Consider the following 17,394-nt stretch of genomic DNA (forward strand, 5'->3'; position numbering starts at 1 on the left):
CACATACGTTTGAAGAATGCAACACATAACCAGGACCATTTATTGTGTTGCACTATTAACAGGTTTTCAGAACTATTTATAAATTTTCTTAACATCTAGCTTTCCCCATTAAATAACTGAAAGATAAAAACTTTTTTAAAAAATGGGCTCGCCACCTTATAGTGGAGGCAGCCATTGTGTTGTTTAAAAAAACCATTAAGGGGAGCAATTCAAATCTAGGTTTCATAGTAGCTTTGCGGGTTATATTTCAGTGTGACGTGTAGGTAATGATCTCCAATTATTTTGCGCAACACTATGTTCTCAACAACACAACTGCCATTTTGTGACATTTATGCATGGAACTACTATGTAACCTTGCAACTAACTGAATCAACCACTCAGCCTATAAAATTCACTAGAAACTAGTGGCATCACAAAGGCAGAGTTCCTAAAGAATTCATATGCTAAATACTGGCAAGTTTATGTCCCATGTTTCAGTGATGCTAGTGGTTCCTAGTAAACCAGAAGGCTGACGCCAGCCATTTTATGAGCTAACCTTTCACTGTGTGAAATAACAGGTCTTCTTTAAAAAGAATACAAACTGTGTTTCTAGGTTCCATTATTCAACCCAATTCAGGTAGCAGAGGAAGATCAAACTTTATTGAAACTGCTTGCATACAAAATATATTGCACTATAACCAAACAAATGTCAACATAAAGTCCAATCTGATTTAGCTAATATGTACAGAGGAGAAAGCCCACTATGAGCATTAACAAGGTTAGTCTACCTTGATTAAGTATCTACAGCATTTTAAATCAAAAAACAGCATACAGATGAGGTGTGCAATGTACCAATTTGTTTCTAGGTTTCAAAATACTATACATTCCCAAAATAAATAACTAAACCAAAATTAGTGTTTGGCAATCATTTTAAGACTTCTTTTTATCAGTTAGAATTGTGTGCAGCATATCGCCATTTTTAATATTTATATGCAAGGGAATGTCAGGAGGAAGCAAATAATAATTGGTTCCACATAAAACATTACAGGCAGTGCTTAGTTTTAGGTCTCTGTACATAAGGGACACCCCTTCTTAGTAGTGTGAAAGTAGACCATATGCAAAAGCTGTTGTACAGTTTATGCGTAGAGATTTCATAATTAACAAGAAAATGAAAAATGCTAGTTTCAGATGGCCTGTTCACTGTATCACAGACAAAACTACAGTGTATGTGTAATTAGTCCTTGTTCCTGGAATACATATACAGTACTTCACAAAAGAGGGAATCCATCCAATGCCAGCATGGGTCCAAGGACTTACATTGTATTGAAGCATCTATTATCCCTTCCTGCACATGGGAAGTTCAAACAAAATTGCCTTCAGGAAACAGAAGTGAAAAAGAAAATAGATGCAAAAGAAATGCTCATTCAACTCTCAGATAAAAAAAAATTCCCAATGCTCTATATTTATATCTCACAACGTAAAAACCAACAAAAAACATGGTTTACCTTTATGACATTGTGTCCCTGTCATGACTTATTAGCTAATTTCAGTGCAAAACCAAATTTCTACCTTTTTTGTAGCCGAGGCTTCTGTTTACATATGTAAAATATTATAGAAAGCATGCACTCTGCTCAAAAGTTCTAATGTTTTCAAGATTTGCTACATATATTTTACACTTATTATATTTTCAGCTCTTGTCCCCAGATTTCTGCACCCAAACACTAGCCATATCTGTCAAGATATAAAAAAGGCACAGATCATACAACTTTTTTTTTTTCTTTTTTGATTTTTACCAAATAAAAATTACATGAACGTTGTACAATTATTAGGTCCAACTAATAAATTGTCAAACGGGTGAGAAATGAGGAAATTACATAAGACATACTGCATAATTGAAAACATGAGCCCGGCTGATTAGATGCATTCAGTTTGAAAATTGAAATATAGCAGTGATTGTTTTTTTTTTATTGTTTTAATCAGCTGCCTCAAAATAGTGCAACTGAACACAATTATACCACCACACAGCTTAGTATTTTTTCTTTTATTTTCTCTTTTAAACAAAAAATACCTTTTTAAAGTCAAGTGCAATATGTACTTGAAAGCCTCATAAGTTGATATTTAATGCAAATATGTTTCCAATGTCTGACTGTTGAAAACCGTTTATAGCCAATGCTAACAAAATAAGGCTAACAGGAACGCCTTCTTTCATGCCCCGTGTCTTCTTGCCTATTTGTCTTTGGCCTAACAGGCTTCTATAATGTGAAATATGATGTATCTTTTAGAATTTTAGACTGTGTAGGTTTGACAGTAGACATTTAACGTTACGGTACGCCATTAACCACCATCTGCTGCCCATCCACTGCCTCTGACTTCTCTTTCTTTTGAATGCGGTCTTTGACAGTGCGAAGCCGGTTGCCTTCGACAGGTGTGTTCTGCAAACTTCTAGTATGTACACTTCTCTCATTATTGCAGTCAATTCGAATCTGGAAATAAAAAAGTGATTACAGTTGTGTGTTTCATCATTTTTAAAGGGAGGAATTCATTTAGACCCGATAATTTTTTGGTCGGGTAACATGGGATTTTAAACGCTTGAATTTAGGCAATTCAATTAGATCTCGTTTTAATTGCCAGAAAAATCTGTTTTCGCCGACACCTATCCGAAAACCGAAAGTTATCAATTATTTTTTTGGAGCCTGCTGAGCTCCTGAAAAGAAATGCCCGATACCTTAGCTGCTGTGTGCTGGGCCGCAGTTTAACCAGGGAGACTGCTGCCACTGAGCAGCAGCAGTCGTCGTCTCCTCTCTTCTGCGGGGTTGGGGGAGAGATCACACTGATCGCAGATACCCTCAACCTGCCCCCAGCGCCAAACAGCTTTTTCTTTCCTCAGGTGGGGTGTGGCCAAGCCTGCCGCAATTAGACCATACCCCCGATAAGTGCCATCTTCGGGGCTAATTGAATTAGCCCGAGGGATCAATTAGCCAGCGGTAAAGTACCACGGCTAATTGAATTCCCCTCTAATCCGTGGCCTTTGAAATAAATCATTTTGTGATTTGTACAATAATCCTGTTTTCTCTGTAATTCCATTGGGGACATTAGAAACTCAGGGGATGTCCCAAAGCTAAACGCAAGGGAGGGAACACTCCAGAGCTACTCAAAGCACCCTATATCTAAATCTGTAATTCTTGGACTCAAAGGTATCAAATTGGTAGAATTGTGCAAGTGTGTATACTGCAACACAGTTCAGCCGAAGCCCCATGCCATACAATATTCTCAGGTACAGGTCTACTCCTACTGTGGTATAAATCTGATGGGATTACAGCCATAATTCAGAGGGCTATAGTTTGCTTAGAAGTGGACCAGACTGCACAACCACCACAGGAGGAAATGGGAGAGTTTGATACACTGGATCTTTAAATGCAAGTGACGGTTGTGCTACTCTGCTAGAATTTCCAACTGGAACAACCAATTGGGCAACCTATATAAACCTTGTTGAAATTTGGTGCCCAATCTTGCCTAAAATTTTCATGCAGTTGTTTACAGACGTCCATTTTTTTTATTTTTTAAAATAAAAAAAAGGAAAAGGCTCATCAAGGTGAAAAGCTTTTCCAGGGGAAGAAACACTCTTTGCTCTTTTGAGTCAAAAAGAATGCTGAGAAAAAATATTTTCCAGGACATAACAAAATTGGACTTCGAGTAGCCATGAGAATCTAAGACCTGTTTTATCATGCAAAACTGGCACAGTAACAAATGTGAAGAATACACTTTGATCAATAGGTCATCTAGATAAAGGGATTACCTGTACCCCTCAATACCGCGGACGTGACCGCTATCTATTTTGTAAATACCTTTGATGACCTGGAAAGCCGGAATGGAAAGACTTGGAATTGGAAATTATAAGATTGTATTGCAAAGCTGGGGAGCCTCTGATGGTCCTCTCAAATGTAAATATGAAGGTAGCCATCCGCAATATCAATATCATAAATTTGCATGCTGTTCACAACAGGTCTTCAAGATTCTATTTTGAACCTATTTGAAGATAGGCATTCGACGTATTCAAGTTTAGGACTGGCCAGAAGAACCCATTTGGATTTTGGACCAGAAAGATATTCAAATAGAATTATCTGGGTGGGAACCTATTATCTGGTGACAATTTTTTTTTACCCACACATCTGATGTGGTTAAGTAAGACTTGTTCCAGTATGCAATCTGATAGGCTTAAACCATGGTGTCTTTCAGGCTGGGAGATAAAGCCATCATTCTGAAAGTTTACCTATAGGCTTGAAAGTCTGTCAGCCACCCAGGTCTGATTACCTCTTGATTTACCTCCACACGGCACTGAGAACTGGTCTCTTACTGCGGTCTACGGTTCTGTAATTTGCATTGGGACAAAAGGAATGACCATGATTTTTTGGGGCGGATGCAGTTTTAGGAGCCCCAGTAGAAGCTATAATCTTCTCAAGCTAAGGTCCAGATAAGGTATCACCACCAAGAGGAAGGGATTCCAAGGCTTTCTTTGACTCTAAAAGCCTGGCAATAGATCAGCCACATGATTATATGTGCTGCAATATCTGATACAAATATACTAGCAGATATTAGACTAGTGTCAATGATTGCTTCTCCAAAAAAGTAGCTGATTCATGAATAGGACGATAACTTTTAGAATAGTTTCCAGTTTCCTTTCTGTACCAACTCTCAAACTGGCGCACTGGGGAGAGAGAGTTGTTGTCTTGTAAGTGCCTCCAATTGTGGGAGGGCTAGGATTAGGGGTAGGGTTAGGAGTAGGCTTAGAGTACTTACCTACAGGTGTCTATTTCAAACCAGGCGGGATTCTGGCATCGGGATACTGAGTGCCAGTATTGTGTGTGCGGAGATCCCGTACCCAACCCCATGCAACATAATATACCCTAGAACAGGGGTTCCCAACCATGGTCCTCAAGGTGCACTAACAGTCCAGGTTTTAAGGCTAGCCATACTAGAGCACAGGTGACCTAATCAGTACCTCACTTATTTTGATTAACCACCTGTGCTCAAGCATGGATATCACTAAAACCAGGACAGTAACAGGGGTATTCAATATGAAACGTTAACTTCACTGTCGAAGTTAACGGATCATATCGGAGTTTTTTCCTGCGTTAAAGTCTGGTGCACGCTGCCGCTTATCCCCGTATTTAATATAAAATTAACGAAAACGGGAAACTCCGAAGTTGGATTTGCGGAAAGTTACGAATTTTTCCTTAAAATAATTGTAAGACCCTCCTAAAGTTGTAAAAACATGGGGGAACACTATGGGTACCCCCATTTTAGCCTTTAATTGAAAGTCGGGGATTTAAATAGCCGCAGCAGGTGTTTTTCCCCTACATTGAAGAAGTGATGCAGAAGAGCACTTAGGTTATTTTTTTCGTTTTTTTAAGTGGTCCCATCAAATTTGGGGTACATGAAAATGGGTACTAGCATATTTTTAAGTCCCTAAAGTCAGTTTTTAAAAATTCTGCATTTGTGCACCTGCCGATATAATTCTATTCTAGAAAACATCTGCCACATACTTGCAGAATAGCCCTGAACCTATTGTTTAACAATTTTTTCCCATTTTTTTTTTTCACCCCAATTTTTTAATTAATTTTTTGGGGTGTCCCTATTTTTTTTTTTTTTACTTTTTTTGACAGTTCTTTTTTAAATTTCATTCCCAGGGGTGCATTTTTTTAAGCCTGCACCCCTAAACCCCAATTCTGCACTTTTTTCGACACCTATTCAATGGTGAAAACTTATCCCCGTTTTTTTAGCAAAGACTTTTCAAAACTGCGATAAGTCTTTGAAATTGAATACGGTGTAAAACTAAAACCAGTGATAATATCGCACTTTTTTACATTAATAACGCAAAAAACTATGTTATCGCACCCATATTGAATACCCCTGTTAGTGTGCATTGAGGATAGAGGTTGGGAAATACTGCCCTAGATTCTCCAGTGTCTCCAATAGGATGGCATAAATATAGTTATACATGCATACATATACAACAAACATGTAAAATATTGACTAACCTGAAGAGAGCCATCTGCTGTTCTTGCTTTAGGCTCTCTTGAATTGCGCGTTCTGTTGTCTGTTCGAGATTGGTCATCATTTGCTAAAATAATCAGAAACCAATATTATAACCGGAGCTTTTTAGGAATAGGTTTTAAATAAGTTTATTGGTTATCATTTACAACAATTTAAATTAAATGATGAAACGGAAAATAAAGCATAACATAAAACACCACTAGTTCTACATGGCATAGCTTACATAACGGTTTTATTTAATAACTTTAAAATTTCCATTTGTCACTATCATACCAGTGTCTTTCCACTGGGATTTCAGGTCAACTGTGCCCTCTAATGGTCAGATCTAGTAAGTCTATAGATGCACACAAGTAGTGGGGTATGCAATGTCATGTGCACTACAATCTAATCGTAAACCAGTTTTTAACATGGGACAGTTTGGGTTATTATTAAAACACATTAAATAGTGGAGGTTTCAATAGTAACAGCAATTAGCGGTTGACTAGTAAATGTATTGCGAAGTCATAAGTACTAGAACACATTATTATTATTATTAGCAGCTTCTTATATAGCGCAGTATATTCCGTTGCACTTTACAAATGGAAAGAACATTAATAGAATCAAACTAGGTAGAAACAGACAGAAAGGTAAGAGGGCCCTGCTCGCAAGCTTACAATCTATATGGGTGCTACATATTGCAAATTGGTACAGCCAGATTGCAGAGGTTATTGGTGGGCTTGTATGTTATCAGTCACACAGGAAAGTTGACCTAGGGTCAGGAAGATGTAAATTGAAGAAAAAGAAAATATATGAGGCTAAGTGTAGACTGTAAGAAGGGAGGTAATTAGATAGGGAAGCTATGAAGGTTATGTGGGTGGTTCTGGAATCTGATAAGTTTGTCTGAAGAGGTGAGTTTTCAGGGAACGCTTGAATGTTTGGAGACTAGCGGAAAGTCATATTGTGCGTGGGAGGGAATTCCACAGGGTGGGTGCCGCCCGAAAAAAAAGTTCTGTATCCGTGAATGGGAACAAGTAATGCGTGTAGATGAGAGACGCAGATCTTGGCAGAGTGGAAGTATCAGGTTGGAAGATATTTTGAGATAAGTGAAGAGTTGTATGTTAATAGCTGTTAGTTGTTGATTAATAGCTTTATGTGTGAGTGTAAGTATTTTATATTGAATACGGTAGAAGACCAGTAACCAATGGAGAGACTGGCAGAGTGGATCAGCAGACAATGAACGTTTGGGGAGGAAGATCAGCCTCGCAGCTGCATTCATTATGGACTGTAGTGGTGAGAGCCTGTTTTTGGGAAGACCAGTAAGGAGACTATTGCAATAGTCAATGCGGGAAATAATAATTGCAATGATTAGAGTTTTTGCAGTGTCTTGTGTAAGATCAGGTCGAATTTTAGCTATGTTTATTAGATGTATGTAACATGATTTTGAGACAGATTGAATGTGGGGAACAAAGGACAGTTAGAGTCAAGGACGACACGTAGGCAGAGAACTTGTGGTGTGGGGGTGATTGTGGAGTTGTCAACAGTGATAGAGATATCAGGTTGGTAACTACAATTGGACGGTGGAAATATGATTAATTCTGTCTTGGATAAATTAAGTTTGAGGTGCGAGATGCCATCCAATATGTAATGGCAGAGAGACATTCAGTGACATGGACCAGCACAGAGGGTGACAAATCTGGGGAGGATAGGTAGATTTGAGTATCGTCCGCGTACAAATTATACTGAAAACCAAAAGAGCGGATTAGTTTGCCAAGATAGATAGTATAGATAGAGAAAAGCAGAGGACTTAAGACTGAGCCTTGGGTTACTCCAACTGATAGAGGTAGCGGAGAGGTGGCAGAAACAGAAAACAGTGAAAGAGCGATCAGATAGGTAGAATGAGAACCAGGAAAGAGCGGCGTCCTTATGACCTAGGGATTGTAGTATTTGTATGAGAAGAGAGTGATCAACAGTGTCAAAGGCAGCAGGGAGATCTAGAAGAAAAAGCAGTGAGTAATGGCCTTTATCCTTGCTGTCTCTGCAGTGTTGGGAACAAAAGTCTGACTGAAGTGGTCCATTAAGTTGTGCGAGTTAATAAAGTGTTAATAAAGTGTGTGAGGAGAGTGTAGGCAAGTCTCTCCAGTAGCTTGGAGGGGCATTGGGGCTGGGAGATAGGACGGTAATTTGAGAGAGTTATGGTCAGAATTTTGTTTTTTCAAAATGGGAGTAAATACTGCATGCTTGAGCAGTGATGGAAAGATACCTGTAGAGAAAGAGATTACAGATTTTAGTTAAGGTTGAGATGAGCACAGGGGACAGAGCTTTACTGATTTGTGAGGGTATAGGATCCAGAGGAGTGGAAGTAGAGTAGGAGGATGAGAAGAGTGTAGATACTTCATCTTTGTTTGTGGGGTCAAATGAAGAGAATGTGCCAGAGGGTTAAGGTTGGGAATTGAGCAGGTCACTAGCTAAGGAAGAGCATACCATTTCATTTTGGACCTTATCAATCTTGTCCTTGAAATAGGAAACAAGATCTCGTGCATTGATAGTAGCTGGGTAAGGGAGGGGTAAGAAGAGATTTAAGTGTATTAAAAAGTCGCTTGGGTTCAGAGGCTTTGGCAGACATGAGAGATTGGCAATATGTTTGTTTGGCAGTGTCCAGAGCATTACGATAAGAGTGGTGGATAGTCTTATATGTGAGGAAGTCACTTGGATTATGAGATTTACGCCACTGACATTCTACATTACGTGAGTTTCTGTAGGTGTCTTGTTAATTTGGAATGCCACGTTTGATGTCTACGTGGAGTGTGATGGGTAGCTGGAGCCACTTGATCAAGTGCTATTTCTAGGGGTCTGGTTCAGGTGTGATACAGCAGTCTCAGGAGAAGTGAACATAGAAGTTGGCGAGAGTAATTGTTGCAGAGAGGTGGCTAGTTGTTGAAAATCAATAACATTAATATCTCTGCGGGTTTCAGGAAGCTCGGTTGGTTTGATTGAGTGAATTCAGAAACGGAGCATATAGTCTGGTGAATACAAGATCAAGGCAGTGGCCATCCTGATAAGTAGAGGAGTCAGCCCATTGGGAGAGGCCAAGAGAGGAGGTTAGAGAGAAGTTTGGAGCCATGAGGAGATTGTGGACTGTCAATAGGGATATTGAAATCACCCATGATGATGGTGGAGATGTCTAAGGATAGGACGTGAGGGAGCCAGGCAGAAAATTGTTCCAGAAATAGTTGCGGTGGCCCAGGTGGGCGATAGATAGCAGCAATGTGCATAGAGGAAGAGGTGAAAGTCCTAATAGAATGTACTTCAAATAATTTAAATGTGAGTGACTGCACCTGTGGGAGAACTGTGTATGTAAAAGATTGGGACAGTAATATTCCTACCACATCTCCTTTATTATTACCAGGCCTGGAGATGTGGGTGAATTGTAGGCCACCGTGTGAGAGTGCTGAAGGGGAGGAAGTGTCTGATTGAGTGAGACATATTTCTGTTATTGCCAAAAGCTTGTGGTTATTTGAAAGAGGTCATGGCTTCAGGATGGATTTTAGTCTGTTGTTGACAGAGAGCGCATTCCACAAGGCACATTTTAGTGGCATGTGATGTGTCTGAGGTTTGCTGGATTTATAATCTGTTGTGAGTGTGGCATGAGGGTAGGACCTGGATTTGGGGATATGTCACCCAGCTAATAGAAGTAGAAGGACAGAGATATAAATATAGTTGTAGGAGGTGTATGAAGGTTTTTTATGGCAACAGGTTTTGTGTGTTATTGTCAATTATATAGATAAGTAAATAGCTCATGTGTGTTCACAAGAGGGGAGTAGATTATTGAGGCTGCAATATGTACAGAGGGGGTGAGCTGCAGGGACAGTGAAGAATGGCATAGCCTTGGAGAAGATACTATGGATAGAAATAAGAAAGAACAATATTTGGTACATGGTCATTTTGAATATAATGAGAAATTCTTTGAAAAGTACATAAACAAATATAAAGTTTCATTTAGAAATTACCTGTTTTAAGATGCTAGTCAACTGTTTTTTTAACTGCTCAGTTTGGATACTTTGTGAATAGAATACTTTGTGAACATAGACGAACAGTGCAAACGGTACTAACCCAATACACCCTTCATCTAGCTACTAGTATGGTTGCTACTAGTATGGTTAAAAATTAGTGTTATGGTAAGAATTTACGTTTGTTAACTCTCTTTCTTCGAAGTCCATAGGGTCCACAGGGAGACCTTGGGTCGCCCCTTTTGGATCCCGGACTGGGTAATACTAACAACGGACGCGGTGGATCTGGAATCTGGGCACCACGCAGTTAAAGCTTTCAGCTCCCAGGATGCACCGGGCCACTCTCCCTATACCCTGCCCCCGAGCAACCTCACTTTGTGACAAGCCAAAGGAGGATAAAAGAGAGAAGGAAGACTGGTACATACAAGAATCACACTCTCACAGAGGAGACGGAAAACGGTGACCAGAAACAAAAACCTATCTGAAGCCAGGTGTGTCAGGGCGGGTTAACAAAGAGTTAACAAAGCTAAGTTCTTACCATAAGACTCATTTTCTTATTCAGGGTCCATAGGCTCCACAGGGAGACCTTGGGGATGTCCCAAAGCAGTCCTTTTAAAGGGTGGCGATGTTCCTGTGCTGAGAGGAGAATCCGGCGCCCAAAGGAAGCATCCTGGGAGGCGAAGGTATCAAAGGAATAGAACCTTAGAATTGTCTGGACAAAGCTGAGCAGCCGAGGTGCCATGGCGATCTGCCTATGAGGGACCCACAGACAGAGTAGAATGAGCAGTTACAGAAGCCGGAAAAGGAATGCCTGCTTGCAAGATAGTCATACGAAGCCATCTAGCCAATGTTTGTTTATTGGCTGGCCATCCTTTCTTGCAAAATCCATAGAGCACAAATAAGGAAACAAATTTCCGAAGGGAACTGGTACGGACCACATAAATCCTGAGGGCGAGGGCCACATCCAAAGAGGAGTCACCTGCCGAGAGGTCCGGTGATTGAAAGGCCGGGACTATAATTTCCTAATTAATGTGGAAACTAGAAACAACTTTAGGAAGGAATCCATGGCGGGTCTAAAGTACAGCCCTGTCTTGGTGAAATATCAGAAAAGGGGAGTGACAGGAGAGTGCCCCTAAATCTGACACTCTTCTGGCTGATGCTATAGCCAGAAAAAAAAAAAAAAAAAAAGTCTTTGCTGTTAACCACTTGGAGTTCCACCGAATCTAGGGGTTCAAATGGAGAACCCGAAGAACTACTGCCAGAATCTTGAAGATTCTTATCTGGCTGGCATTGGGTTTTGCTCTGTCTAACTGCGACCCTCACCAGCCTAAATGCCAAGTTACTGATGTTGAACTATATTTGCATTATTTGCCAATAAAAATATTATATATAGAAGGCAATCTGTCTACAATGTAATCCTGTTACACAGCAGATTGAGCCTAGACTTCAGGAACATTTTTTATGAAATACTAAAAGAATCTGGGAAAATTAATTTTAACGACATATTCAACAAACACAAGTATCGCGTTTATCCATCTTAATAAATGTTTGTCTCCTGTAAGAGTGGGGCAATTCTGGAGCTTGATTTTAAATGCCTTCGTTAGCACCTACATTGAAATATAGTACAAATTGTATTTACTCAATACAGGCGTGCTAGTAATAAACCGCCACACATTTATTACATGCCAAAGTAGGTGCAGAGCAGAAAATACACTTTACTTTGTTAATTAGAAGGCAAAAAGAAACCCTGAATCTCTACAGAATCAGGGATCAGTGGTCTGACTTCAGCGGCTGGAAATGACCAGCATCAAACACTATGTGCAATATGCGTAGAGCAGGTGAAACTTTATCTCAGGTTTGCAATGCAGCAGGAGGGTCCGTATATATACTGAGGAAAGTGGAACTTACTAAAGTAAGTAAACTATCATAGGGATTATATTTGTAATAAAGACAAAATCTCATTAAATAAATAACTATAGAAGTGGTTCCAAAACTGTGCACCGTGGCACTCTGGGGTACCTTGGGAGACTTGCAGGGATGCCTGAGGTTGGTGGTCCAGCACCAAATCAAATTATTTATGGTCAATGTAATGTAAATATGTGGACAAACAGAAGTGCAAACCTGTCCACCACTACATAACTGAGCCTAATGATGACAGGTAAGCACAAATTGACTTCATTTTGCTACTTTTTTGTCTAAATTTCTCAATTACAAAACTTTTGGCTTAGGGGTGCCGTGAAAACAATGCTGATACTCTAGGGCGCAGTGATTTAAAAGAGTTTGGGAACCACTGAACTATAGTCATTGTGATTTTGTTCCAAAAGCAAGAGTCAAAGGGGGAGATTCAATTGTTCTGCCGGCGGCTTTTTTTTTTTATCTTAGACGCCCGACAGAGCAATTCAATTGTTGCTCTGTCGGGGCGCGATAGCTGCCGATGCCGGCATTTCTGCACGGACTCAGGAGTGCGCGAGCAGAAATGCCTGCCGCCAGAGCTAGAGTGAACAGTATACTCCAATCAATTCAATGAATGAAGTTGTGCTCATTTGAATTGAATCCTGGTAACTGCATCAAAAACATGAAAAATTATGCTTAACAGTTTTGTGGCTTCATGAATGGCAATTTACTGAATTAAACTGACTCCTGATTGCTGCATCACTGAATTAAATTGACTCCTAAGTGCTGCATCAAAACAAAATGTATCCTTACCTACATGGGGCCGTATTCAATTTGAGGCGAAAAGCTGTTTTCACGTGTTTTTGGCGGAAACTTTTCGCAGATGAAGTAATTTTCGCCTGTTTTGATCTTACTCGGTATTCAATTTGGAAGACTTTTCGCCTAGGCGGAAAGTTAATGCAATGTAATAGGCAGAAAAGTTTCGCCTATTAATAGCAGGCGGGAAAAACTTCAGAATTGTGGTTTTGGGGTGCAACGTTGCAGGAACCCCCATGCAGCCTTTAGACAGTCCCCAAAAGTAAACTGTGTGAAATGTAAAAAAAAAAAAAACACTTACCACCCCAAAAAAATCACTTTGATTTTGGTGGAGCGAAATGGTATTTTTTTTTTCATTGCAGGCGGGTGGATTTTTCACGTTTTTTTAAACTTAATTTTAGCAACTTTAAAATATGCTGGCCCCCATTTTCAAGTACCCCAAATTTGCTGGGATAAGTTATTTTCTGCAAAATAAACTCCTGAATACTATTCTTCACCTTGTGTGTACACCCGATATATCGAATGACGTTCAGATATATTGCTTGGCCTGCAACACTGCAGATGCGATATATCTTGCAGATATATTGTTTACATCTGCTGGTGTGAAAATACAACTTAACCTAAATGCTGTCCACGGGAGGTAATTATAATGACGTCAACACTGCTTCCTCTGGCCAGACATATCGGTTGGCCGATTGACAAGCATGTATGTACAGGCACATACTTAACAAATCGGTCGGCCGCCGATCTGTCAGCTAAGTGTGTACCTCACATTACTCATAAGTAGAAAAAGGATTCTGTCTGTAATAGTCTGGTTAAAGCTAGATATATTCAGACAAAAGACCCAGTTCAAATATCAGACGTTATTCTACCATGTACATAAAACCTGTAAAAATATTTTAATTCACTAATGTGATCTTTGTACAACATTTCCCTTTTAACCAAAAAAAAAAATAATAATTAAATAAGAGGGTAAATCAGTTGATGTATGTTACAGAGACTTCTTAATGTTTCAACATCTAAAAAGGTTACAAACATGACTTTTATTAAAATTTTTGTTAAATGTACATAATTTTGAACAATTAAAAAGTTACAATTACCTTTGAAACCCCCACGCCCCCTAAGTCCTTGACCTCTTGCTCCACCACGCCTTCTCCCATCCCCTCTCCGAACATAGTTATCTCGATCTTCTTCAGCAGGTGCCAAGGACCAATCACTGAGTTCATCTCTGTGGTCAGATTCAGTCTCTGATGCATTTGATGCTTCAGAATTTGTACCTGTCCAAAATATTTAATCATGATTTTATTTTTTGTCCTCAGCACACGGTAAACAAGTGTTTTTGAGTAAGTATACATTTTACAAATTTTCTCATTAATAATATACATTTTTCCTCTAACTAAAAGATGTATGCAGTTAAACCCTTCCCTGAACTAGAAACTTTTCTACATGGTTCACATACCCTAGAACCAGCCGTGGCCAAAAGTTTGGAGAATGACACAAGTATTGGTTTTCACAATGTTTGCCGTTTCAGTGTTTAGACATTTTTGTCAGACGTTACTATGGTGTACTGAAGTAAAATTACAAGCATTTCATAAGTGTCAAAGGCTTTTATTGACATGCTTGGAGTTTGTCCACCTGCTTCTTAAGGATTGACCACAAGCTCTCAATGGGATTAAGGTCCAGCTAGTTTCCTGGCCATCAACCCAAAATTTCGATTTTGTTCCCCCGAGCCACTTTTGCCTTATGGCAAGGTGCTCCATCATGCTGGAAAAGGCATCCTGAGACCATTCATGTGTGGGGTTGCTTCTCAGCCAAGGGAGTGGGATCACTCACAATTTTGTCTAAGAACACAGCCATGAATAAAGGGGACGCAGTCGGGAAGGGACAGACGCAATCCGGACCACCAGCTTCACGACAAATGACAAGGTGGGGGGCGGGGTGGGGGGTTGGGGATTTGGTTTGGTTTAGGGCTCCTGAGGGGGACCTAGGGTCAGGCACCCCCCTGGGAGACTTAGGTTTAGGCACTTAGAGGGGGAAAGTTAGGTTTAGGCAACACATGCCGGTCCCGTATAAAGATTGGTACCAAAACATCCTCCAAGAGCAACTTCTCCCAACCAGCCAACAGCAGGTTAGTGATGAACAATGACTTTTCCAGCATGATACCATAAGGCAAAAGTGATAACGAAGTGACACTTATGAAATGCTTGTAATTTTACCATAGTAACATCTGACAAAAAGGTCTGAAGCAGCAAACTTTGTGAAAACCAATACTTATGTAATTCTTAAAACTTTTGGCCATTGCTGTACATTGAGAACGTGAATTTACAGGAATTTACATTTAACCTCCAAGCTGTGAATTCTGAAGCATTAGCTCTCCAGAACGGCAGGTATCCCAGGAGTGGTATTAATGGTAGTTTTGCTAGTTGGGTGATTAGTTCACAAATAAAACATTTGGATTTATTTTTTTAAACTGTATGAATGCCCCCAGAAGGTTGCAACTGAACTATTATTAAAAACTAGCTGGGATACCTGGCGTTGCCCGGTTGAAGACTGGACCCTGAAGTACACCTGCAGCCTTTATTTTTCTACATTGACCTCGCCTATAACTCCATTCTATTGATCCTGAAAAGGACCCAACTGTATGCTAACATGCATGCAAACCGTGGCGTAACAAGTGCAAGGAGTGCGGCTGCTATGGTGCCTGAGCTGCTTCTGTGGCCCACCGGTGACCCTGCACCCAGTCACGCACACAAGGTTGCCCAGTCTAGTCGGGGCCGCCGAGGGTGTTGATTTGGTGCCAGCCCACAGCGGCAGGCAGCCATGGAAAGACAGCGTCGCTGGTCACGGGGCAATCAGAGCTCGCGGACCGGCAGCCAATCAGCAGTGGCAGCTCCTGATTGACTGTTGGTCCACGAGCTCCAATTGGCACGCGACCGGCGGCAGATTTGAATTGCGCCAGCACTCTCTGTCCATGTCTGCCTCTGCCTGCTAGTGCGCTAGCTTTAATTAACTGGTAGTACGGCCCCAAATCAACACCTTAAGTCTGCTGACGGCACACAGGGGGAGGTGAAAGGCTGCTGGAGGGACACGGGGAGGAAGGGGCATTATAATCTGTGCGGTACAATGTGTAGGGGGCACTACTATGCGTGGAATGTGTTATATGGGGCACTACTATGTGGCATAATCTGTAAAGGGCATTACTGTGTGGTATAATGCGTAAGGGGCATTACTCTGTGGCATAATGTATAAGCGGCACTACCACTGCGTGGCCTAAGGTATATAAGGGGTACAACTGTGTGGCATAATCTGAATGGGCTCTATGTGGGGGCAAATGTGGGTTTTTTTTACCTCGGGGTGGGGGTGTCCCTCTTAAGATCTTGCTATGGGGCCCACAAAGTTCTAGCTATGCCCTTGCATGCAAACACAGAGGGCTAATATATATGGTCACTTTAGAAAGGACTAAAGGTGCCCATACACTGTGCGATATAGCAGCCGATACGACGGATTGGTACGATTTTGCTGCTATATCGTACCGTGTATGGGCATGATATCAGCCAGTGCGCACACCCGTGGGGTCGTACATCGCACCTCCAGATTTTACAACATGGTTCACTTGATCTGGGGATGCGATGTACAATCCCTTGCAGCGGTATGCTGGTGGGGGGTTCCGGCATATTGGGCGGTCGGCCCCCCGATTACTCCGTGTGTGGGGACCGCCCGATATGTCGGCCGTCGGATGCCCCGTCGCATAGCAAGGTGCAGAACTCTGGATTTAATATGAATTTGTGTGAGGTAGAAAGTTTGACACTTGCTCAGACTGTGAAGTTAACAAGATACTTTTAGAGCTTTTACAAAGATTTTTGGCAAGCTGCCAATTTCACTTGAGCCAGCCCCGGAACCTGTTTCATTTATAAGGATTGTGTGACAGTGTGTTGCACCGACCAAGTTCAAACCTAGGCAAAAACCTAATCCTGGTCAAACTACAATATCCTGCCAAATTTGGTGGAGCTAGGTCCAAAACTCTGGCCGAGCAAAAAGAACAGATAAAAACATGTCTATCTATACAATAAGCGAGAAAGCCTAACATATACCCAAACTTGCTCTGTAATTTTGAGGGTGTTCCGATAGGTATGGGAATCCTGTAATTAGGGAGACAGTAATATTCTAGACGCGCCTTTAGAGAAATTTTAATGGGACTGACAATTCAGCTAAATAAATGAAACAGTCACAAGTACAGCCAATTTGGTCACATATGTATGGGCAGATTAAGGAAGTGAAGCCAAACACAAGCATCCGTGGTGGTTAGACATCAGTTCTGGGTGAACCGAAGAAGTCGGCCTCCCACTCTGGGAACCCCCAGATAGTTCAGGCTAAGTGTTTATCCTCGAGTTTAGAAGCAGGGCGTTTGGTGTTCTAGGTCTGCTTGGTTCTGGGTCTGGCGGCCCTCGTTGAGGCTGACTGCCTAGGAAAGGGCTGGCCTTTTCGCTTTCCTCGAGGACGAAAGGCCAGCCCGAGGCCTTGTAGTGGAAGTAGCTGAAGGCAGAATTGCCATTTTCGACGCTGCCAACATGGTTACAATCTAGTCAAGATCAGGGTCAAACAAGATCTCTCCATTATAGGGTAACCCTTCAAGGCATTTTTTGGAATACGCATCCGCCTTCCATGA

General features: G+C 41.0%; 1 protein-coding gene across 1 annotated transcript in view; it reads right to left on the bottom strand.

The window, feature by feature from the left end:
* Nucleotides 1-617: 617 nt before the first annotated feature.
* The window catches only part of LOC148517324 (fragile X messenger ribonucleoprotein 1 homolog B), a 68,292-nt gene continuing 51,515 nt past the window's right edge, over nt 618-17,394 (bottom strand). The window contains exons 14-16 of the mRNA XM_088478848.1: nt 13,829-14,005; nt 6,018-6,100; nt 618-2,462 (exon numbers count right to left, since the gene is read on the bottom strand). Of these exons, the coding sequence (XP_088334974.1) occupies nt 2,301-2,462; nt 6,018-6,100; nt 13,829-14,005 (422 nt within the window). The 3' untranslated portion in view covers nt 618-2,300. The remainder of the gene's footprint in view (nt 2,463-6,017; nt 6,101-13,828; nt 14,006-17,394) is intronic.

This window comes from Taudactylus pleione, unplaced genomic scaffold (assembly GCF_031769625.1).
Source record: "Taudactylus pleione unplaced genomic scaffold, aTauple2 ptg000222l, whole genome shotgun sequence".
NCBI lineage: Eukaryota > Metazoa > Chordata > Amphibia > Anura > Myobatrachidae > Taudactylus > Taudactylus pleione.